This window comes from Lactuca saligna, chromosome 3 (genome assembly GCF_052625555.1).
Source record: "Lactuca saligna cultivar CGN05327 chromosome 3, ASM5262555v1, whole genome shotgun sequence".
NCBI classification, from domain to species: domain Eukaryota; kingdom Viridiplantae; phylum Streptophyta; class Magnoliopsida; order Asterales; family Asteraceae; genus Lactuca; species Lactuca saligna.
The window spans coordinates 142,777,636-142,800,629 of NC_136419.1; the positions used below are offsets into that span (position 1 = coordinate 142,777,636).

General features: G+C 33.3%; 1 protein-coding gene and 1 pseudogene across 7 annotated transcripts; both read right to left on the reverse strand.

Annotated features, from left to right (window-relative positions):
* Window positions 1-466: 466 nt before the first annotated feature.
* Window positions 467-6,332, reverse strand: LOC145036047 (ABC transporter I family member 11, chloroplastic-like; annotated as a pseudogene).
* A 1,176-nt stretch (window positions 6,333-7,508) lies between these two features.
* LOC145037323 (ABC transporter I family member 11, chloroplastic-like) lies at window positions 7,509-10,911 on the reverse strand. 7 transcript variants are annotated; one of them, XM_078985961.1, is made up of 12 exons: window positions 10,783-10,910; window positions 10,244-10,335; window positions 9,698-9,793; window positions 9,442-9,499; window positions 9,220-9,299; window positions 9,057-9,108; window positions 8,846-8,979; window positions 8,638-8,752; window positions 8,487-8,573; window positions 7,953-8,001; window positions 7,757-7,841; window positions 7,509-7,672 (listed from the first exon to the last, which is right to left on the reverse strand). In XM_078985961.1, exons 3-12 carry the CDS (start codon window positions 9,757-9,759, stop codon window positions 7,594-7,596), a joined length of 801 nt encoding a protein of 266 aa, XP_078842087.1. In that variant the 5' UTR covers window positions 9,760-9,793; window positions 10,244-10,335; window positions 10,783-10,910; the 3' UTR covers window positions 7,509-7,593. The 7 variants fall into 7 exon arrangements, with proteins under 7 accessions (XP_078842087.1, XP_078842083.1, XP_078842088.1 ...); XM_078985957.1 differs by having other exon boundaries at window positions 9,442-9,502; XM_078985962.1 differs by lacking the exon at window positions 10,244-10,335 and having other exon boundaries at window positions 10,783-10,911.
* Window positions 10,912-22,994: the final 12,083 nt, after the last annotated feature.

The following is a 22,994-nucleotide window of genomic DNA, read 5'->3' on the forward strand; positions in this document are numbered from 1 at the left end:
TTTAACCACCATCGAAAGAATTTTTTTTTATTTTTGTTATAACCGCAAAGAGTTTGTTTTTTTATTTCAATAAAATTAGTACATATGCTATGAATTCTATAAAAACTATTATAATTTGGATTTTGTTCATTTTAACAACTCAAAGAAATTTGTTTTTTCAATTTAACCATTAAAAGTTTGAAATTTTTTAAATAAAAACATCTTTAACCTAAAAAGTAATCTTGTATTTGTTTTTTGCAACTTAATAAAAAAACTTAAAGCAGTTATTTTATAAAATGATACAAAAATATCAATGATTAAATTAGAAAAAAGTTCTTTCAATTATTAAACAAAAAAGAACCAAACTACAGTTGTTTTTCTATTGAATTCGGCCTTAAATTATTATGTACTTTCTAATTCCTTCCACTTGTTTACTAAAAATAAAAAATCCACCAACTATTCTTATAATTTATAAATAATATTTAAACATCATACTTATAATTATCAATAACATTGTGAGTAAATTATATCGGTAGTGGCTCCTCCATCAGCACTTCCCTAACATTCATCCCCCATGATCTATCAACGAGAGGTGCTAACTCTTTACAATTACAATATAAATATTTAAATAAACAAAACTAATAAAAAAAAGTTCACATGCAATTAAGAAAAGGAAATTACTTCCTTTAAGTCATAGCTTACAACGAGTATAGTTAATTCCTTTTTTAAATCCATAAGCAGCTTAACAACATTCGTGCATGCTTTCCAATCTAAATCTTAAATGTAAATTAAAAACTTTACTTGCAATAAAGTCAACCAAAATCATCCACATAAGCAATGGAAAGATAAGGTTGATAAGATTTTTTCCCTATACCAAGACCAGCTATAGGTTCATCAAGTATAAGTAACTCTGAAATTTATAACTGAGTTAGTGAAAGTCAATAATATATGATATTGACCAAAAAGTTTAAAGATGAAAAAAAAAGTAGGTAAAAATGATTACCAGTTGAATAGCAAGAGCAAGAAGATGTTTGTAGCCACCACTTAATGAGTTTGGATTTTTATCAAAATAAATACCATTTAATCCAACCTAGCATTTTTAAAAATAATAAATATTAAAATGAATATTTTAAAAAATGTGGTAAAGTAAAAATACTGAAGTAATAGCTTTTTCAAGCGTATTAGCAATAAGGTGTTTAGTTTTAAGATCAGTCTTCTGTCTAGGCAACCCAAATGTAATTTCATCAAAAACATTATCTGCCACAAAATATTGGTACACAATAATTTTTAAATAAGTCTGTCATAAATCAATGAATTAAGTAACACTTAGAAATTCAAAAAAAAAAAAGTAATAAATACCTTTCATGAAATTGAAAAACAATACCAACTCTTTCTGGAGATAGTAACACAAGAGGCTGATCTGGAGTACCATTTTTAGTGTATCTTTGAATGTAAATGGATCCTGAAGTTGGTTTAGTTAAACCTGCAATTAGTTGTATGAAATAATTAAAAGAAATGAAAAAAGTAAATGTAACGAGGAAAAAAATAGTATGGGAAATATTAACCTGTAAAAGAGTAGTTTTCCACTTCCGCCAAAAAATCAAGCCAAAACTGTAACACACAGAGTTGTATTTTACTATTTTGTATTAAACCTTACTATATGAATAGGAAATACATATGTGGAATGGTCTCAAAAAATGAAAATGTTTAGGGAAAAAAAAGAAAAAGAAAAACAATAAAGAATAAAGAATAAAGTTGTATTGTATGTACCGTTTTCTGGAATAGTAAAAGGAATGTGATTTAGAAGGTTGAGTTGAGTTCCAGGAGGTTTGTATTTAATATCATTTATCTATAATCATACAAACAAATACAACTGTCAAGTTTCAAGAACCAGTTTTACTCATGTAGCTAAATTAATAAAAAGGTACATAGTTACTATCTAAAACCATATAATGTCAAGTTTCGAAAAGCCTAACCAATTATACCATTACACTTGTAAAGTTTATCTTATTATAATAGTGAAAATTGATTTGGATTTGGATAATATATAGATAATTAATAGAGCAAGTGAAAGTCAATTCTTCAAGAGAAAATTTTGAAATGAAAATTTGTGAATAAAACCCTATAATTCTCTCCACATGTATCAGATTTGATGTTTAACTTCATTGAGCAGAATCAAAACTACTCAAAATTTATGTATTTTCTTAATCATATAAATTGTGGATAGCAACAGGGGGATGAGGAATTGTGAGGACATAGGGCTAAGTAACTATTTGATCAATTTCTTTCCAATACTGCAAAATATGTTTTTTGGTTTTTAAATTTCACGGGATTTTGATCATTTTAATCATAAATAATCAGTTTATAGTGTTTGGATAACCTACTTATGTTTATGATGATATGATAGTTAAAGCAGAATATGCATTGTCTGCATAAGGCTATGAGCCAATCGATTTATACTCAAGAAAATGACGTTTTGACCCCCAAACTCCTATCTTATAAAGAACATCATTGCAATTTCATTCTTAGGTTACATTTAAGGGCAATAGCTCAATTATCTGTGTGATAAGATATTCATAATGAAAATTAGTTCAATTTGATGATTAGCCATGTGACTAATCTTTTCTAAACTAATTATCCATCAAAACTCTAGTTTCTAACAATTTGAAACTAAAGTTAGTTGTTTGATGAATCAAAGCAATTGTGTCAGTGCTCATACTCAAAACTAACTTTTTGTGACTACGAATATCTTTTCAATTGATATACGAAGCAAAGATGAAATCCAAGAGCGGAAAGTTGGAAACGGAATAAGATTTACTGCGAAACAGGAGTGGTCGCAAGTGACTAGAAATGCTCGATTCTTCGTGCTTAAAAATCAATCAATCGGACAATGTAAAATAAATGAAATGAATTAAGAACTAACATCTCAAAAAAAAGAAATGGGTTGCATGTGGGGATTAGATGGCATGAGTGTTGGGAGTTTGATGACTGGTTTACATTTGGGAATCAGAAAGCTCGCTTTTTTAGTAGAGATCGTGATAATAAGTACAAACTTGGTGGAAGTATTTTATGCAACCAACTCTTTGCCTATTTACACTGCCTTTGCTTCGTCTGGCGAAAAGGATTTCCTCATCCTTAATTTTCAACATTTAACACCAAATTCCATAAAATCTAGAATAATTACCGAATGGTCCCTGTGGTCTCGTAGTCTGTATGTTTGGTCTTAACGTTTGTTTTAAACTTTTAACTGACTCTACAAATCTATAGCCATACATTGTGACATTGTCCTCATCCTTGTTAGGCTAAAGAGAATAGTGGCACGTTTGTCACACTAAAAATGTTGACATGTAGAGTAGGCGTGAGTTTTGTCACTTTTTTCATGCAACATAGTTTATATATCTATCTATCTATATATATATATATATATATATATATATATATATATATATATATATATATATAAACTATGTTGCATGAAAAAAGTGACAAAGCTCACGCCTATATATATATATATATATATATATATATATATATATATATATATATATATATACACTAGTTTATAACCCGTACGAACCACGGTTATAAAATTAATTAAACTTTTGTAGTAGAAACTTAAAATTATTAATAAATTATTTTAAATAACTTGTTAATTAAGAGATACTTTTTTAGGTATATAAAATTATAATCGTTGATTTAAATAAATACATGAAATTATATCACCTTATAATATATATATATATATATATATATATATATATATATATATATATATATATTTATTTTATTTTATTTTTTATCCAAATGTTTTTAGTTTAATGTAATTAGAGTGTGGAATTTTAAATTTGAAATTTGAAATGAAGAATCAATTATTAATTTAATGTAATTAGAGTAAGAAATTTAAATTTTCAAATTTGAAATGAAGAATTAATACGATAACATGTGGCATGATAGGTGACATATAATATTAACTAGTTGTAAGACTCATGTATTACATGGGTTAATTTTAAAAAAATAAATATATAGGTCTAAATATTTAAGAACTTTGTATTTTTAAAATATAAAAAAATAATGAATTATTATAATGGAAATATTTTTTTACCTTTTGAATTTAAACAAATAGTTTAGATAAATAAACAAAAAAACAATGAGCTTTAATTTTGAGAATTTTGAAATTAAAATGTAAGTTCATTAATAACATTGATATCCAGTTATTACTATATTTATTGCAATAATTACATTAAAATATTATGTGAATTTTTTTAAAAAAATATATATATACTTATATGACATGTGGAAAAAAATTCAAAAAATAACAACAAAATGACAATTGGCAAATTAAATGAGAGTGTGACAAATAACCAAAAAAAACCTTCATTTATTAGAGTAGATGAGGATTTTTAATATAGTGACGTTTGTTAATAGGAGAATAAATTTGTTTATTTATTAGAATAAGGAGAGGAGATATGGAGATGAGAACCACAGTTATAAAATTAATTAAACTTTCATAGTAGAAACTTCAAATTATTAATCATTTATTTCAAATAAATTATTAATTAAAAGATATTTTTTAGTTATAAAAAATTATAATCATTGATTTAAATAAATATATGAAAATATATCACCTTAAAATATATATTTATTTATTTTTATTTTTTATTCTAATGTTATTAATTTAATGTAATTAGATTTTGAATTTTAAAATCTGAAATTTGAAATGAAGAATCAATTATTAATTTAATATAACTTTAATAGAAATTTTAAAATTTCAAATATAGAATAATATGTTTACATGTAGCATGATAAGTGGCATATTAATGGGGATTTTCAATATTGTCACACTGGTTAATAAGAAAATAAATTTATTCATTTATTTGAATAGGAAGATGAGAACCACGGTTATAAAACTAATTAAACTTTCATAGTAGAAACTTAAAATTATTAATTAATTATTTCAAATAAACTATTGTAAATAAGTTATTAATTAAGAGATATTTTTTAAGTTATATAAAATTATAATTGTTGATTTATATATATATATATATATATATATATATATATATATATATATATATATATATATATGTGTGTGTTTGTGTGTGTGTGTGTGTGTGTATATATATGAAATTATATCACCTTATAATATATATTTATTTTTATTTTATTTTTTATTCTAAAGTTATTAATTCAATGTAATTACAGTGTAAAATTTAAAATTTGAAATTAAGAATCAATTATTAATTTAATGAAATTAGAGTGGAAAATTTAAAATTTAAATATAAAATGAAAAATTAATAGGTTGGCATGTGTCATAATAGGTGATATATTATATTAATGAGGATTTCTAATATTGTAACACTTGTCAAGAAAAAGAAGAAACTTATTCATTTATATATATATATATATATATATATATATATATATATATATATATATATATATATATATATATATATAAAACTAAAATTTTCATTGAAATACATAGAAAAATTACACTTGAAGTTAAAAGACAACGAAATTAAAATTACACAAAAGACACTTGACATTAAAACATGTGAAACATTAAAACAAGGGAAATTGAGTAAACTAACCATTTTTTAATGTTATTTTAATAATAATAACCTTTCTTTTTTTTTCTTTTTGCAAAATGACCACTCTCAATGGGTAATTCCCGACCCGATTTTGTATTCGGTAAATGGGTAATGGATCTGTCCCAGTAATGTTGTGCCCCCTATAAATACCATTTTAATTCGTTTCGGATTTCATTTCGAAATCTCTCATTTCAGATCACCCTACAGAGGATTCCGGACACCATTAAAACTGAAAATATATTCTGATAGTGGTGATGAGATGCATTTTTTTAGATTTCCATTATTTTATAATTATATGCGTTTATTTTTAGTTATACGTTAATCCTTGTATAATTTATTCGTTTATATATGTATTATTAGTTTTTCTTTGAATTTTATAGGTTTAAATATATGATTATATGTAGGAATATATGTATGCTACATGAAAAATTCTTATAAAAAACTTCATTTTTGACTAGTTCGAAACAAGTCCGAAATAATAAGAACTCTTCTGCAGTACGATGAACATTTTGGAATTTTGTTCTGGAACTTATGTCCGGATTTGCGTTTCGGATTGTTGCTCCGGAGTTGTGTTCCAAAATCTTGGTATGGAATTGTGTATTCAGATGTCCTTCGAAACATACATACAAAAATGCCAAATTATATATTCTTTTGATTGTATCACAACAAAACATACAAAGCGATAGTTACTACAACCTGTAGGCCTGAATTTGGATGCAAAATCATGGCTCGTATAAATAACTGATTAGTTTGTGGAGTCATGTTTAGGCAATCATGTTTTAGTGATTACATGAACATGCATGATGGTTGTGGAATGTCACCATTTACTCTGTCACTATCTTATGTGAAAAGGATTTAATACTTTTGATCTAGTTGACCTACAAGAGCTTCTATTTTCGGTTGGCGACTATCGGGTTTGCTTTGACAGAAAGATATTCTGCTTGGTCATCGGCTTGCGGTGTAACACCAAGTTTTGGGTACGTTTCTTTTAAGTATTTTAATATTATAGATGTTAGGTTTCTTTGAAGTCTTTTAAGAAATACTACAAACCGACATCTAACTAAGGCATCGGAGAGCAAATTCAATTTTTAACTGTTGCTTATAAGATTACTCGTATGTTTTTATTTTGTTTTTTTTTTAACTATTTACATTGTAGATTTTGTACTGGAGTTTTAGAAGAAGAAGATTGAAAAATATAATTATTTCTCAAGTTTTCTCATCATTGAAAAAGGATTTTGGTTGTATGGAGTGTAAAGCCACTTATACCCTTATAGTCACAAATTAAGAATAAATATAATTCTAATAAGCAAGAATAATATATGCATTATGTGTTTCCATGTTTTGCATAATTAATAAATATTGAACTTTGAGTGACAACTAACCTACACGTTGTGTTTTTCACAAATAGAAAATTAAATGAGCTAAAGTGGATATCTTTACTTTAAGAGAAAATTTTCACAAAAAATCATTGCATTTTGTTTTTCTTCAGTTTAACAACCACCGAAAGAATTTTTTATTTTTGTTTTAACCGCTAAAAGTTTGTTTTTTTAGTTCAATAAAATCAATACATAAACTTTGAATTCTATAAAAACTATTATAATTAACTTTGAATTCTATAAAAACTATTATAATTTGGAGTTTATTCATTTTAACGATTCAAAGAAATTTGTTTTTTCAATTTAACCATTAAAAGTTTGAACTTTTTTAAATAAAAACATCCTTAACCTAAAAAGTAATCTTGTATTTGTTTTTTGCAACTTAATGAAAAAAACTTTAAAATGTTATTTTAGAAACCGATACAAAAATCTCAATGGTTAAATTAGAAAAAAGTTATTTCAGTGGTTAAACAAAAAAGAACCAAACTACAGTTGTTTTTTTATGTAATTTGGCCTTAATTTATTATCTACTTTCTAATTCCTTCCACTTGTTTACTAAAAATAAAAAAATCGGCCAGTTATTCTTATAATTTATAAATAATATTTTAAACATCATACTCATAATTATCAATAACATTGTGAGTAAATTATATCGGTAGTGGCTCCTCCATCAGCACTCCTCCAACATTCATCCGCCATGATCTATCAACCAGAGGTGCTAACTCTCTACAATTACAATATAAATATTTAAATTAACAAAATTAATGAAAAAAAAACTTCTCATACAATTAGGAAAAGGAAATTACTTACTTTAAGTCATGGCTTACAACGAGTATAGTCAATTCCTTTTTTAAATCCATGAGCAGCTTAACAACATCCGCACGCGCTTTCCAATCTAAATCATAAATGTAAATTAAAAAATAAAAACTTTACTTGCAAAAAAGTCAACCAAAATCATCCACAAAGTCAAAGAAAAGATAAAGTTGATAACATTTTTTTCCCATACCAAGACCAGCTAGAGGTTCATCAAGTACAAGTAACTCTGGAGTTTGTACCTGAGTTGGTCAATAACATATGATATTGACCAAAAAGTTAAAAGATGGAAAAAAAAGAGTAAATTACACGAATGGTCCCTGTGGTTTGGGGTAATTTGCATGCTTGGTCCTTAACTTATTTTTTTAACTCGGAAGGTCCATATTGTTTGTTTTTGTTACACGCTTGGTCCCTAGAATTTGTTTTTGTTACACGTTTGGTCCCTATCTTACTTAAAAAGACTATTATTTAAATAGAGAAAATAGTGAGATAAGTAAGGTAATGTAAGGTGGGTAGGGTTGGGGTGTGTTTATTTTAAAAAAATAAATAAAAAATCAAGGGCAAAATAGTCTTTTTAGGTAAGACAGGGACCAAGTGCGTAACATAAACAAACATTAGGGACCTTCCGAGTTAAAAAATTAAGTTAGGGACCAAACGTGAAAATTACCCTAAACCATAGGGACCATTCGTGTAATTTACTCAAAAAAAAAAAGATAAAAGTGATTACTAGTTGAACAGCAAGAGCAAGGCGACGTTTGTAGCCACCACTTAATGAGTTTGGATTTTTATCCAAAGAAATACCATTTAATCCAACCTAACATTTTAAAAATAAATAAATATTTTGTAAACATGAATATTTTATAATAAAGTAAAAATACCGAAGTGATAGCTTTTTCAAGCCGTGTAGCAATAAGTTGTTTAGTTTTAAGGTCAGTCTTCTGTCTAGGCAACCCAAATGTAATTTCATCAAAAACATTATCTGCGACAAAATACCTGTTACACAATAATTTCTTAATTAAATCAATGAATTAAAGTAACACTTAGAAATTCAAAAAAAAAAAAAAAAAAAAAAAAAGTAATAAGTACCTTTCAGGAAATTGAAAAACAATACCAACTCTTTCTGGAGATAGTAACACAGGAGGCTGATTTGGAGTACCGTTTTCAGTGTATCTTTGAATGTAAATAGATCCTGAAGTTGGTTTAGTTAAACCTGCAATAAGCTGTAAGAAATAATTAAAAGAAAAGAAAAAAGTAAATATAAAAAAAGAAAAAAAGAATAGTATGGGAGTTAATTAACCTGTAAAAGAGTAGTTTTTCCACTTCCACTTGGCCCAAAAATCAAGCCAAAACTGTAACAATCAGAGTTGTATTTTACTATTTTGTATTTAATGTTAAGAAATGAAAAAAGAAAAAGAAAAAAGTTGTATTGTATTTGTATATTTGTATTGTATTGTATGTACCTTTTCTCTTGAAGAGTAAATGTAATGTGATTTAGGAGGTTGAGTTGAGTTCCAGGAGGTCTGTATTTAATATCCTTTATCTATAATAATACAAGATGAAATTCAATTCTTTTAAACTACTTACATTTCTACCAATTTGAAGAGAAAAATATGTGTTTAGTTGATAAATGTAACAAAGATGAAATAAAAACAATGGAAAGTTCAAAACGAAATGAGACTTACTTCAAAACATGAGTGGTTGCATGAGACATGAAATGTTTGATTCTTTGTGACCTTGACACTGCTAAAAGAAGAATCAATTGGATAATGTGAATAAGTGAAATGAATTAAGGGTATGTTTGGTAATATGCAATGATATTAATAATACAAGAATTGTTCCCTTCTCCTAAAGATTGGAGTATATTTGATTATCAACATGAGATGTACAATGTACAATAGTTTTAAAACAGAGAAAAAAAAATCTCAACAAGTTCTTCACTTTTTCCTCAAAGAACCCCAAGAGTTCAAGGCTCCAAGACATTCCAATGAGCTCAAAAGCATTGATAAGATTAGGTGATTCTTGATTTTCTTCTGCCTGAAACAAGAAAACTGTTTGATTTATTTGTTGTTTTGAATAACACAGAAGCTAAAAATAAGTACTTTTGTTCCAGATAGAGATGACACAAGTGGACTTTTGATTAATGATTTGTAAACAAAACTGTGAATAAAGATTGTATATGAAAATTGAAAAGACAATTGATCAAAAGGAATCACCCTTTTTAGAACTAGATTGTTCAGACAATTGATCAAACGCTTGGTAGGGATCATTCGTGTTTCAAACACCAGATGATATGAAGTTGTAAATTAATAACCATATAATAGTGAAATAGAAACCTAATAATGTTTCGATTTGTATCTTAATTGGAGATGAAGTTTGAAGTGAACCCCGTGAAGTTTGTTCATGTGACAGACCCTTTGTATGCGTTGGGCATAAAAACCCTAACCTAGGTTTTCTAGATATCAACAAGATAGATGCGAATCATACCTTAATCAGAGAAGGAGGTTGTGTTGGGACTGCCGGAGATGATGAAGGATTGAGTGGCGATGAAGGAAGCAGTGGCGATGACGAATGAAGGACTACAGGGACAAAATAAACTTGTACAGAGTAATTGAAGGTATTATATTGAAGGCATCAGAATTGAACATATTATGGGCAGCTTATCACAAAATTGAACATAGCTTGGTCTGGGGTCGAAGGTAACAGAAAACAGGGAACCAAAATCAGATTAACATTCACATAAACAGATTCACATTCACAGAAACCTGAGAACCAAATCCGAAGCATCAATTCACTGATCAAAGTGAGTGTCCAGATTTTCAATGGAGAAATAAGAACATATTTCATGGTCTGGGTTCGAAGGTAACAGAAAGCAAAGCAGGGGTCGAAGAACAGATTTCGTATATCTCCTATCTAGTAGATAAGAACAGATTCCTGATGGGAAACTGAAGAAACGCGAATCCAGCGAAAAAGAAGAAAGAGCGACAGCAGAAAAAAAAAATGAACGAATGCAGGAAGAAACAAACCTGTAGCTATAGGGTCGAAGGTAGCGCTCCGGCCGGTGGCTTCACAGGAGAGAGGCGATGGAGAGAAGCAGTGAAGCGTATTTTGTAGTATTTACAAAAAGATTTTTATCTGAAACGACTTATCGGAAATCGAATAATTTAACCCATTTATATTTATAAAAAATGACCATTTTGGAATTCCAGAGTAGTATTTCGGACATTTGTTTGGCTTTTTTTTTTTTTTTTTTTCACTATTTGCAAAAATAAGTTTTTTTTAATAAAGTTTGTACCTATAAAATCTAAATTACAAATGTAATCATAAAAATCAACACAAGACTAATAAATATATAAACTTGAATGATTTGTTTAATAGTAATATTATAATGTTCAAATTGTCTATATCCTTATACCTTAAAAAAATATTCGTCAATCGTTTATGATATGATACTGCTCATGGACCGATCTGTCAATCGTTTATGATATGATATTGCTCATGGACCGTTTCTACCTTCTTTAAAATATGATTTTCCGACGATCAACATCTTCAGGAATCAACACAAAAACACCCCACAATCTCATCTATTGTTAATCTGTTGTGATACGTTTGAGGCCTTTTCGAGGGTCATGTTGAAACTCTCATGTGAGATTGCATTGGTTGGTTCCGTACCCTAGTAGTTGATACTCATTAACAGTTTGTAGATGCGGACACTCATACCTATAAACCATTCTTCTTCTTCTAAAAAGTAATCGTTCTTCCGGTGACTATCGTATATAGTCATTTTGAATGTCTTCAAATCCAAAGCACCCAAAAACCTTGGATGATTATTTGGTTTTGGGCCCTTTTAGATTGTGGATTTGGGCCTTAGTTTCTTATTAAACAAGGCCATGAGCTAAATGGTTATTTTACCCTCAAGTATGGATTTTGGCCATAGATTGGAACCCAAGTGTTAATTGGGTGTTATTTTGGTAATGATAGATTAGGGAGTCTTCGGGGCCAGCAACTAGGGATTTCTTACAGTGAGATTCAGCATTTGAGGTGAGTTTCCTTACTAGGTTTATTGGGTCTAAGGCACCAATGTCGGTCCGTATTGATTATACTAAGATGCTAGGAGTCTGCATGACCCTTTCATATGTTATGTGTTGCTACGTATACCGAGCGGGGTTCGATGCTAGGCAAGGCCTGAGGACTGAAACATATGCTAGTATTCATGATTATTTTATGTGTTAGCATGATTATGTGATATAGATTATATGTGTATAGCAGGCGAGGCCTAGTGACAGACGAGGTCTGAGAATAACTGTAACGCCTCATTTCTGGTAAGTAATTTAAATATGTTTTTTTTTCAGTTTTCAAGGGGAACTCGACGAGTCAATAGCCCGAATCGTCGAGTAGAGACGGGATTTCGAGCACGTTTAAGTAGGCAACTCGACGAGTCCATATTCTTGGACTCGGCGAGTCCGTCATTCTGGGTGAAACCCTAATTTCAAGGTTTTCACCCTATTTAAACAACTTTTTGGGCCTCAAGTCAGCCCCCAACACTTCCAGAACACTCCTCTCGAAAACCCTAGCACTCATTTTGGCTTTTTGAGTGTATTATGTGATTCTTTGAAGATTTGGAGAGAAGAAGGAGGGTAGATCCAAAGGAGGAGAAGAAGATCCAAGATCTTGAATCCATTTCAGAGCTTTGTGAGGTACAACTCAAACATTTACTGTTTCCATGTTTGAACCTCCATTAAAACCCCAATAAAGTCATTTTTGGGACATTCCTTGGCTTGTTTATGAATAGAGAGCTTATAAGAGCGAAAGGACATCAAATCTAGTAATGATCAAACTCTAGAAGCTCAGATCCATTGCCTTTATCGAGTCAAATTCGTATGCAAGCCTATATCTACACTTTTAGTCCATTTAGAGCCCTTTAATCAGTTGGATATGCATGCATGCATGTAAAGTTGGAAACTTTACATGTAAAAACCACCCTAGGAAGCCAGATCTATGAGTTGCATGCGTTGGAATCGATCAAAATCATTTGTATGGTGTTTGCATGCAAGCGACTCGACGAGTTGTTCTTCAACTCAGCGAGTTGTTCTTCAGACTCGACGAGTTGTTCATCTGACTCTGTGAGTCACAGTCTGGACGTGTTCATATGTTGAAGGAAAACTCGACGAGTTGTTCATACAACTCGGCGAGTCGGATAAAGTTGGACTTGATGTTAGCATCAAAGAAGAACTCATCGAGTCTTTGCCAAACTCGACGAGTAAAAGCAGGTAAAGGACTAGATTGGATAATAGGGACTCGGCGAGTTGACGGCCCAAATTGGCGAGTCTGGTCAACTGAAAGTTGACTTTAACCAGGGGTAAATAGTCATTTTACCCTAAGGGCGTTTATCAGTACCTGACATAGTGTTTGTGGGATTTGTAGTCGGACAGTCCCGGAGCAGTAGCCAACCAACGTTAGAGTTAGCATCTCAGCAGCCAGCGTTATGAGGTGAGTTTCCTTCCAGTAGGAACGGTTCTATGGCCATAATGTCGACCCGTTTAGTTAGAAGTAGTTCCGGACCTCGGTCCGATGCAGTAGTTAGATTGCTTGATGTCTTTGTGATTCAAGCATGTTTTGTGTTATGTGTTCCGGACCCTGGTCCGATGTGTCACAACTAGGAATTTTGATGCTTTGTAACAACAACAATGATAACAAATGTGAAAGCATGTACGATGCTTATTCAATAACAACAAAACACCCATCAAACACTTTATGCAAGCACATCAAATAGTCAACAAAGAATTGAAAACCCTAGAAATCTCGGTTTAAGTCCATTTTAAACTAGGACTTCCTTATTTGGCCTAATGGGCCAATAAGTTTCCAATTTGACTATTTTGGGCTTAGAAATCTTAAATGGGCTCTAATTGGACCCACTTTCATTTATTTTAATAATTTGGGCCATATTGAGCCTAGAATGAAATAAAATACCCTAATGGATCTTATTGGGCCATAACTAACCTAATTAGCCCTAATGAGCCATAAAAATCATTCCTTGATTTATTTTGGGCTGTGAACCCTCTCGAAAGACCATTTGGGCCAAAAATCATCTAATTGGATCATGATATGGGCTTAAGCATGCAAGGCCCGAATCTTCTTCTCTCTTATCCTTTTCTCGGCCCAAGAAGAAGAAAACAAAAAAAAGGAAATTAATGAAATAAGGAGGGTTAGCCACCTCCTTATTATATTTTGGTCTTCCATGCAACCATCTCATGTTCCCCTGCATCCATCACATCCTTATATCTCTCTTCTCCCTTCTCTTTTCTTCTTCGGCCGAAAGCACCAAGGAAAAACACACACATACTCTCTCAAAAATCTATCTCAAACACATAAGAACTCTCTTCTCCTTTTCATCCAAATTTTTGAGAATTAGAAGCATTCCAAGGAGTTTTCATTCAAAAATCACTTCAAGTCTTGGTAAGTTCTTACTTAAATCCAAAGTTTAACTTCTATACCTCATCAAAAATCATCTTTTAATTCATGCAACTTCATGATCATACTCCTTAGAAACAATCTACTCTCAAGGACTTCTAAGGAAGCTTGTTAGGTTGAAATCTTCTCTCAAATCTTCATCAAAACCAAATCCAAACCTCAAGGTGAGTTCATACCCCTCTTTTTCGGTTTTTACAAGTTTTATGGGGGAGAAGACAAGTAAAATATGTATATCTATGTGTATGTGTGTGCTATGTATGATTTTATGCATGTATGTGTGATTGTAAGTGTTTATGTGGTAAATATGCAACAAAAAAAGAAGAAATCTCAAGATCTATGACATAAGAAGGAAAACAAACATGATCTAAGGTATACCACACTAAACAAGTCAAGAAAAATACCCTCTAAGATTTAAAATAGACATATTGTAACATAAAACAAATTTTGGGGCTTAAATTATCAAATAAACAAAAGTTGGGTAAAAAGTTGCTATACATGGTTTTCTTGAGGGTCAAAAGAGTCAAAACAGTTAAAATAAATGTTTTGTGACAATTATGCTCTTCAAAGGACTTGAAATGTAAATAATAGCTCAATGGGCCAATTTTTGGGCTTTTCGGCACATTAAGCCCAAAGTTGCGAAAAATCTGATTTTCAAAGGGCTAAAATGAAAAACTTCTCAAAACAGGGGATAAAAAGGTAAAAAAAAAATTATTTCAAGGTTTAAAATGTGTTTCTTTCCTAAAAAGGACCAAAAATGTAAACTTTTTGGATTTTGGGCCAAAATAGTAAAAAGTTGCAAAAGTTTGGGCTTTGACCGCAAAATACTTTTCTAGAAGGGCTGAAACTGTCAAAGAATAAATTTTGGGCTAAAAATATCAATTGAGTAAGTCTATAGGTCAAATGTATCAAGAAAATGATTTAAGGCCTTAAAATGTATTTTTTTTTATATAAAAGGGACTAAAATTGTCATCTTTATTAAAGAAGGGCTAAAATGGGTCAAACCAACTTTTTGAATCAATCCTTTTACTATCAAGATGTTTGAGTCAAAAAAAAATACAAACTACAACTCTTGAAGTTGAATATATATATAATTCCAAGAATCGTTAACAAACAACCGAGCGGCCTCGTGTCAATCCAAAATAACAATCGTCCAATCAAACCTTCCAACAATTATACAATTCCTAAAAACAAGTAAACAATCCAAACTTTGGGCTTAAAAGTCCAATCATGCTTGTTGGAGCCTTCGTGATCCATTAACATGATTTTGGGCCCAATGAATAATAATAAATGTTTTTGGGCCTCCTACGGCCCAATTTCATATTTAAGGGACCCTCAATGGTTTTTAAGTGCTATTAGGCCTTGGTGACCCATTAGTACTGCTAGTAAGGTCCAAGTAATCAAATACAGGTCGATAATCAATAGTAATCAAAGTCAATTGGGATTTAGTGAGTAATAACAGGTGGCACCAACGTGTGCTGGTCGTAGTCTGTAGTTATAATCAAAGTCTCCTGGAGGGAGAGCGAGAGTTTGTGTATAGATCTATACGGGGGTGACTCCCCCACACCTCAGTTGTTCGCTATAGTTAGACTCGACCATGCATGGTTATAACGACTCACATAAATAAATCCAATATAAATCAAGTAATCAAGGTAATTCAAAATCATTCATGTGATGGATAACCATTTAAACCGTTATATGATATTTTTATTTTGGAAAACATCGGGTTTTCCAGGGAAATTCAACATTTTCACTTGTACATTTAATACAAAGTTTTTCAATTATACATGTTTTGAAATCATCATGCATATATTTACGGATCTTCACACCTTTTTATAAACAATGGTCTTTTCAGAAAATATCGGATTTTCTGGATTGTTTGCGTTCAAACTACACAAAACATTTTCATATCCAACCTGCTTATGAGCTCACCAACATTCCATATGTTGATCATTTTTCAAAATAACTTGTATTTTCAAGTAACAGGTAAGCTGAGGAATAAGTACCAAGTATGTTGGTGTGTTTTGCTTTTGAAAACTATCAAACAATTTATGTATAGATGTGTAACGTTAAACAATGTACTTGATGTGAACAATGTCAGTTGTAATATATTGATGCATGGTGATGTTTATGTTATGATTCATGTATATTCATTGTGATGATATTCAATTTAAGTCATACGAGCCCTCGGACATTTCCGTCGTCTGGTTCGGGGGTGTGACACGATGCAGTATGCAGTATCTATATTCATGCTAGTTGATATGTTTATGATATGTTATGATTCAGTCAGTTTCAGACTTCGGTCCGATGCAGTCAGTTTTGGACTTCGGTCCGATGCAGGGGACAAGGTCCCAATCAGTTTTGGACTTCGGTCCGATGCAACCAGTTCCGAACTTCGGTCCGGTGCAGTTTTCGGACTTCGACCCGATGCAGAAGGCAAGGCCCTGGTTAGTTTCCAGACTTCGGTCTGATGCAGTTTCCGAACTTCGACCCGATGCAGAGGGCAAGGCCCTGGTTAGTTTCCGGACTTTGGTCCGATGCAGTTTTCGGACTTCGGTCCGATGCAGTGGGCAAGGCCCAATATGTGCTTTATATGTTATTGTATGATATGTGGTAGTTTGTAGGAGCTCACTAAGCTTCGTGCTTACGGTTTTCAGTTTTGGTTTGAGGTACTTCCGCTAGCAAAGGGAGGAGCTCGGGTTGATGGCATCACACATACCACAACTTCAGTTTATCTAGGGATGTTTATACTATGATAGTTTGACAATTTTTACGATATTTTGAGATACATTGTCTATGATTTTTATATGATGTTCAATGACTATGGTTTATTATTAAATTAAAACAAAATTTTTAGACTGTATATCTTGGGATGTTACAATAACAGATATGTACACCGAGCGGGGCTCGATGCAGTGCAGGGCCCAATGTCGAGTGAGGCCCGATGTTGGGCGGGGGCCAAGTATGTGATTTATTATGTATGGTATGGGGTAATTTGGGGAACTCACTAAGCATTGTGCTTATGGTTTTCATTTTATGTTTCAAGTACTTCCAATTGCAAGGGGAAGGGCTCATGATGATTGCATTGCACATACCATATGAATTCAACACTTGTTATTTCACTCTAATACATTTGTTTTAATTAGGATGTATGGATCATGTTTGAAAACTATTTTACTTAAATTAAAAAAATAAAAAATTAAGACCATGTTTTTGGGATGTTACAAGTTAGTATTAGAGCATTGGTTTAAGGGATTTGGACACACTCTCGAGTGTGTCTAAACTCAAACTAAGGATTTGGTAAAGTTTTTTTCAAAAGAAATATATTTTAAGAAAATGGTTTTTCTAAAATAATAAAGGGTGTGGTGCATGCAACCAGCTGGGCTCGAGTAAGTTTTCCCAAATTACCCATACATATTATTTGATATGCTTTGATATGTGAATCTATGAATCGCATGCTAGTTAGGGCTAAGGATCTGCTCAGTTTTTACATGATGCTAGGAGAGATACCTTTGTATGCCTGTTGTAGGAGCTTGTTGCATGTTAGTACTGATCAGTCAATGATAAGATGACATGTTTAGGTTATGATTGGTTCCAATTATTTGATGCTCGAATGCGGTTTGCTTTGTGCTTTTAGGAGTTCTAACTAGCTTCAGCTAACTAGTAAACGAATATGCTAAATTACATACTATGGGAACTAAATAATTTTAGAGGGTTAGGTTTTAACTCTATTGTGTAGCTCTTGTTTGAGTCCAACCGTTATAGTGTGAGACCTCTCATTCGAAGAATTATTTAGTTTTAGTGATATGCAAGGTTGTAAAAAACGCTCGACGTTAGCTAGTTGGTGGACTGGGGTCAAGGGATTAATCGGCTAGGCGGAGATTAATCGGAGACCATTAATTGCTAATTTTTTGAATTTTAAAACATTAAATATAACTAATATCATATCAAAGTTTGTAAATACCACTAATATGATAACAAAATAGGTTAATATGATTAATACAACACAAATCATGCCTCAAATAGTTTCCATTCAAATAATACTTCTTCAAAATGTTAAAATTTCATCGTTTTATAATATTTCACTCATTATGTATGTAGGGATTAATCGCTAGGCGCCCTCTAATCGGTCGAGTAGCGCCTAGGGATTAATCGGAGAGTAATCGAGACTTAGTCGGGATTTTTACAGTAGTGGTGATATGTAATTGTATTTGTGAGCTAGTTAGGGGAAGTTAGCGGGAGTTCATTTTGCAGCTGATGGCAGAGAGTGGTATGGAGTTTTCCCTAGGAAAACCTAGGATGAAATCTAGTGCTAGGAGCCTTATCTGTAAGGCAAGGTTATATGGATTTAGAGTAACCTGGTTGAGTCGAAGCAATTCTTGAGGAAAGTAAGAGTAAATGTAGAAGGTAGTATGGGCCCGTACTATTAGATGTCGAGGATCCTTACTTGATTCAATGAGAGCTACAATAAAATCAAGGAGCTTGTAGAGTTGTGATTGTGTGTATTCTTATGGTTTATATGGTCTATTTTTAGTATGATGGTATTGCGGGGCAGACCTATTGGCAGTTTTGGTGTCGAGGAGGGTTCAGGCTCAGGATCTGGAGCTGGGCAGCTCAATGAGTAGACTAGGGAGTTCCTCTTGTCAAAGATTACTCGTTGCATTCTTGATCAAACTCCTGTGATCTGCGGCACATTTAGGGAGGGTATCCTAGAGGTTTTGGATGAGCGATTTAGCTCATTTCATTATGAGATGATGGCGCTAGCAAAAGCACGATTTTGAATTTCAGGGAGTTTTGGGCATGTGGAGCTCCGGACTACCATAAGGTGAAGGACCCCATTGAGAGCAGGCATTGGTTAGCAGATGTTGCTAATGCTTTCTGCACCAGTCGTTATCCTAAGGGGAGCAATGTCAGATTAGCTTCCTGCCTTTTGAAGGACATGGCACGAGACTGGTAGGAGGAGGTAGGACAAGCACTGGGTGATGATGCGGTTGATGTGATTAAGGTGCAACAGTTTGCATTAGTGATCAAGGTGCAACAGTTGGCTCGAGAGATTTAGGATCTCCTCCAGACTACAGAGACAGTGGTTGAGATCACCGTGATGTTTAGGGAGAAGGCACTTCTGGTTCCGGAGTATGTGGCGGATGAGGAGATGAAGAAGGCCTAATATAATGAGATGTTGAGGTGCAACATTTGGCAGTTTGTGAGCCGATCCAGATGGCAGACGTTGGAGGATATGATAGCTCGAGCCAGAGAGAGGGATATTGACTTGGAGATGGAGAGGAAGAGGAAGTCAGATGAGGTTTAGACATCAGGGGGTTCGAACAAGAGGCCCAAGGTATCAGATTCTAGATCGAGGGGTCGTCCAGGTCGTAGTCGTCATGGCAAGTGCGGTGGGACGCACGAGGGACTGTGTAAGAGTGGTGGTGGTTTTGGTTGCTTTAAGTGTGGCCGGACGGGTCATTATAGCAGGGATTGTATAGCTACCACCACCCAGGGATATGAACTGATTTTTTTTCATTGAAATCAGAAGGGACACAAGAAGGCCTAGTGTTTGAGTTTGGCTACAGCAAGACCGGTGTCAGCACCCGCTCCTGTGACTCTTCGGGTTACTGATGGCCGCCAGGGCTGGGCAGATATGTCTACAGCTGGTTTGTCCTATTGATGTTGAGATTGTTGATGATAGGACGGTCTGGTTATGAGGGTCCAATAAGGATGTACTCTCTAGTTATTCAGCGAGCAGTATCTAGTCGACTAGGTTCCCATTCCTTTGTGGGAACAAGGATATCGTGGGCATGGATTGGTTGAGCCCTAATGGGGCAGTGATCGACTGTGAGAAGCAGTTAGTTCGAGTTTGGACCCCAAGTGGAGGAGAGTTGGTGATTCATGGCGAGAGACCGCAACGTAGGCCGATTATGTGCTCTACAGCGAGGGTCAGACGTTATCTTCATCAGGGTTGCTTGGGTTTCATCGCCTATGTCATAAATACCCTTAACCTGAGCTTCTCTGATCATGTCTAACAAGGGCGAAATTATAGTCATCATCACACAAATGTCCCCGATTGGGGATCTCGTCGTCTTGTGGCTCAATGTGTAATGCCCGGGTTTCAGGGCTAAGCATTTTTGTCAATGTAATAGTCTAGGTCAACTATTGTAACTCTTTTTGAAGTAATAAATATGAAATATTTGAGTATTATGTGAATTATGTGTGTTTATGTGTTTATTATTTAATTATAAATGTGTAATTAATAAAGAATAAAAATGAGTGTCAAAATTAAAGTGTGAGATAATCCCGATATCTCTACACAAAGTTGTAGAATATGTCTCAAGGTTTCCGTAGATATAAAGAATGCCGAAATCCGAGCTATAACGAAGAAGTTATGACCCGCCGAAGTTTTACGACAAAACCGACACGGCACCGGGAGACGTAAATAGTGAATTCACGATAGAAGACTTTTTAGCCTTAGCAATCTAAACAAAAGTCATAGAATATGTTAAACTAAGAACATCGATAAAAAGAACGCCCAAATCTGACTTCGTATGAAGAAGTTATGATTTTTCTAAGATTCGGCTTAGCAGTGCACGGCCCGAAACTCGAATTTTAGTTCGAGCGGTTTTTGGCTTACGCGACCTAAATGAGAGTTGAAGATCTCATTCATAGGAACTCAACGGTAAAAAGACAGATGAAAACGGAGTCCGTATGAAGGAGTTATGAACTCTTCGCGGTCATTTAACAGTCTAAACGCCTCCTACTGTTAAATTTGAGATCGGTCGAGAATTAGCCGACGGAGTATAAACGAAAGTTGTAAATCTTGATTTTACCTATGCATGGATATAAAGAACGTCGAAAACGGAGCTCGTATGCGAAAGTTATGATTTTTCTAAGTTTGAGGGCTGACACGCGATAGGGGTGACGTGGCACCACCAGAATTGGACACGTGGCACCACCAGAAGGCCACCACATGGACCAACTCGGCGAGTAGGTCCCCCCTACTCGGCGAGTCCATCAGAATCCTCCCCTATAAATAGAGGTGCCGGGTTCCGTCATTTCCTCACCCCTCACCCCTCTTCTTTCTCTCTCTAAACTCTCTCTCTAAGCTCCCTAACCCCCCTAAAAGCCTAGGTAAACCCCCTAGCACCCGAAGGAAGCCCCGAGGCTCCCGGAGTCCCGAGAAAAGAGCCTTTCGGCTCGGGAACGCTGCTCCAGTGAAGCCCGGTTTTCGAGAAAAACCCACTGTAAGTGAGCTGTACCTATCCTATCTTTAGTTTAGCTTATGTTTTAATATAGGAATGTTATTAGGTCCTTAAAATAATTATTTGGGCTATTATTATGAGTTATATTAAGTGTTATTAACACTTATATAATAATAATAATAGTCAGACAATTAATTTGTCACGGTTATCATTAGACTAAACCCTAGTGGTATCGATACTAGGTTTTATCGAAGGAATATCATTTTGAGAGTAGCGAAGCGTTGTCCGAGTGCTGAGTCACCACCTAATCAGGTGAGTGCATAGTTACTTTCAACTTACACATAGATATGAAGTATTTTATATAAATTACGTGCTATGTGTGCATATTATCTGAATACTTGCTATCTATGCTAGATGAACGTTGTTATACATGTTTTCAATGATTTAAACTGTATATGTATTTTATATCTACGAAAATGTTGGGGTAAAACATGGGTAGATGTAATAGGTGATGTGTGATAAAATGATGAGAGGCATCGATGTTGTTGTTGTTGATCCAGTCATCTAGCGGAGTATAGATGACGACCACGGACTCTTCTAGACAGTCCAGTGGAACACTAGCAGGCTCGCAACCTGTAGGTGTTGTGAACGATGTGTTCACCGGTGTACTCCATCCCCCACATGGTTGCCTATTAGGAAATTTATTGCTGAGGAATCCCCTTAGCAGTAGTGTCCGTCCCGATGATGATCCTTAGGCTAGGTCCCTTATGATAGGTGTTTAGGGACGTAAAGTGAGGATAACGGGAATGGGTAATCGGGTTATTGTTGATTGATGAAATTAATAAACTTATTTATTGTGGGTTGAAAACCCTATGTGCTCACCAGGCTCCCAAGCCTGACCCACTCAGTTTTATGTATTACAGGTAGTGGCGCATGAGCATAGGTGTGATGTTTTGGACGAGGGATTACGGATATAGGCCTGTAGATATGAAATAATGTAGTAAGGCTTATATTGTACTGTTTATACTTTTGATCTGTAAGAACATGACATCCCGAGTCTTTTAATGAAATACATTTCTATGGAAATGCTTTTGATAAATCTTTATCATATTATTGTTTTGGGACAAATCCTGCAACCCTTTTATTAAAAGATAACTCTGATTTTGAAATAAAGTATAAACAAAACCGGTCTTTTCTGGCCGTGATTTTGGGGATGTCACAGTTGGTATCAGAGCATTAGTTTAAGCGAACTAGGAATTTGCAGGATTTCTAGACTTAAACTTAGAATGCTAAGCGATGATTGTGAGGTGTGAGCACTAGCTTATTTTAGGAATTGTGCCTAAAATGCTTTTATGTGCTAAATGCTTTATGCATGATATGCTGTTATTTTGTTAGGATCTATGGTCTGTTGCCGACCGGATCTGGAAACCTTATGTGTTTAGGATTCTAAACGTACGACTACGATATTAGAACTAGCATGGAAACGTTTCGGAGTGATAAGGACGATTTAAAACGTCTCTCCTAAATAAAGATCTAAATTCACCTTATTCGGTGTATAGATCAAGATGGCAAGGACC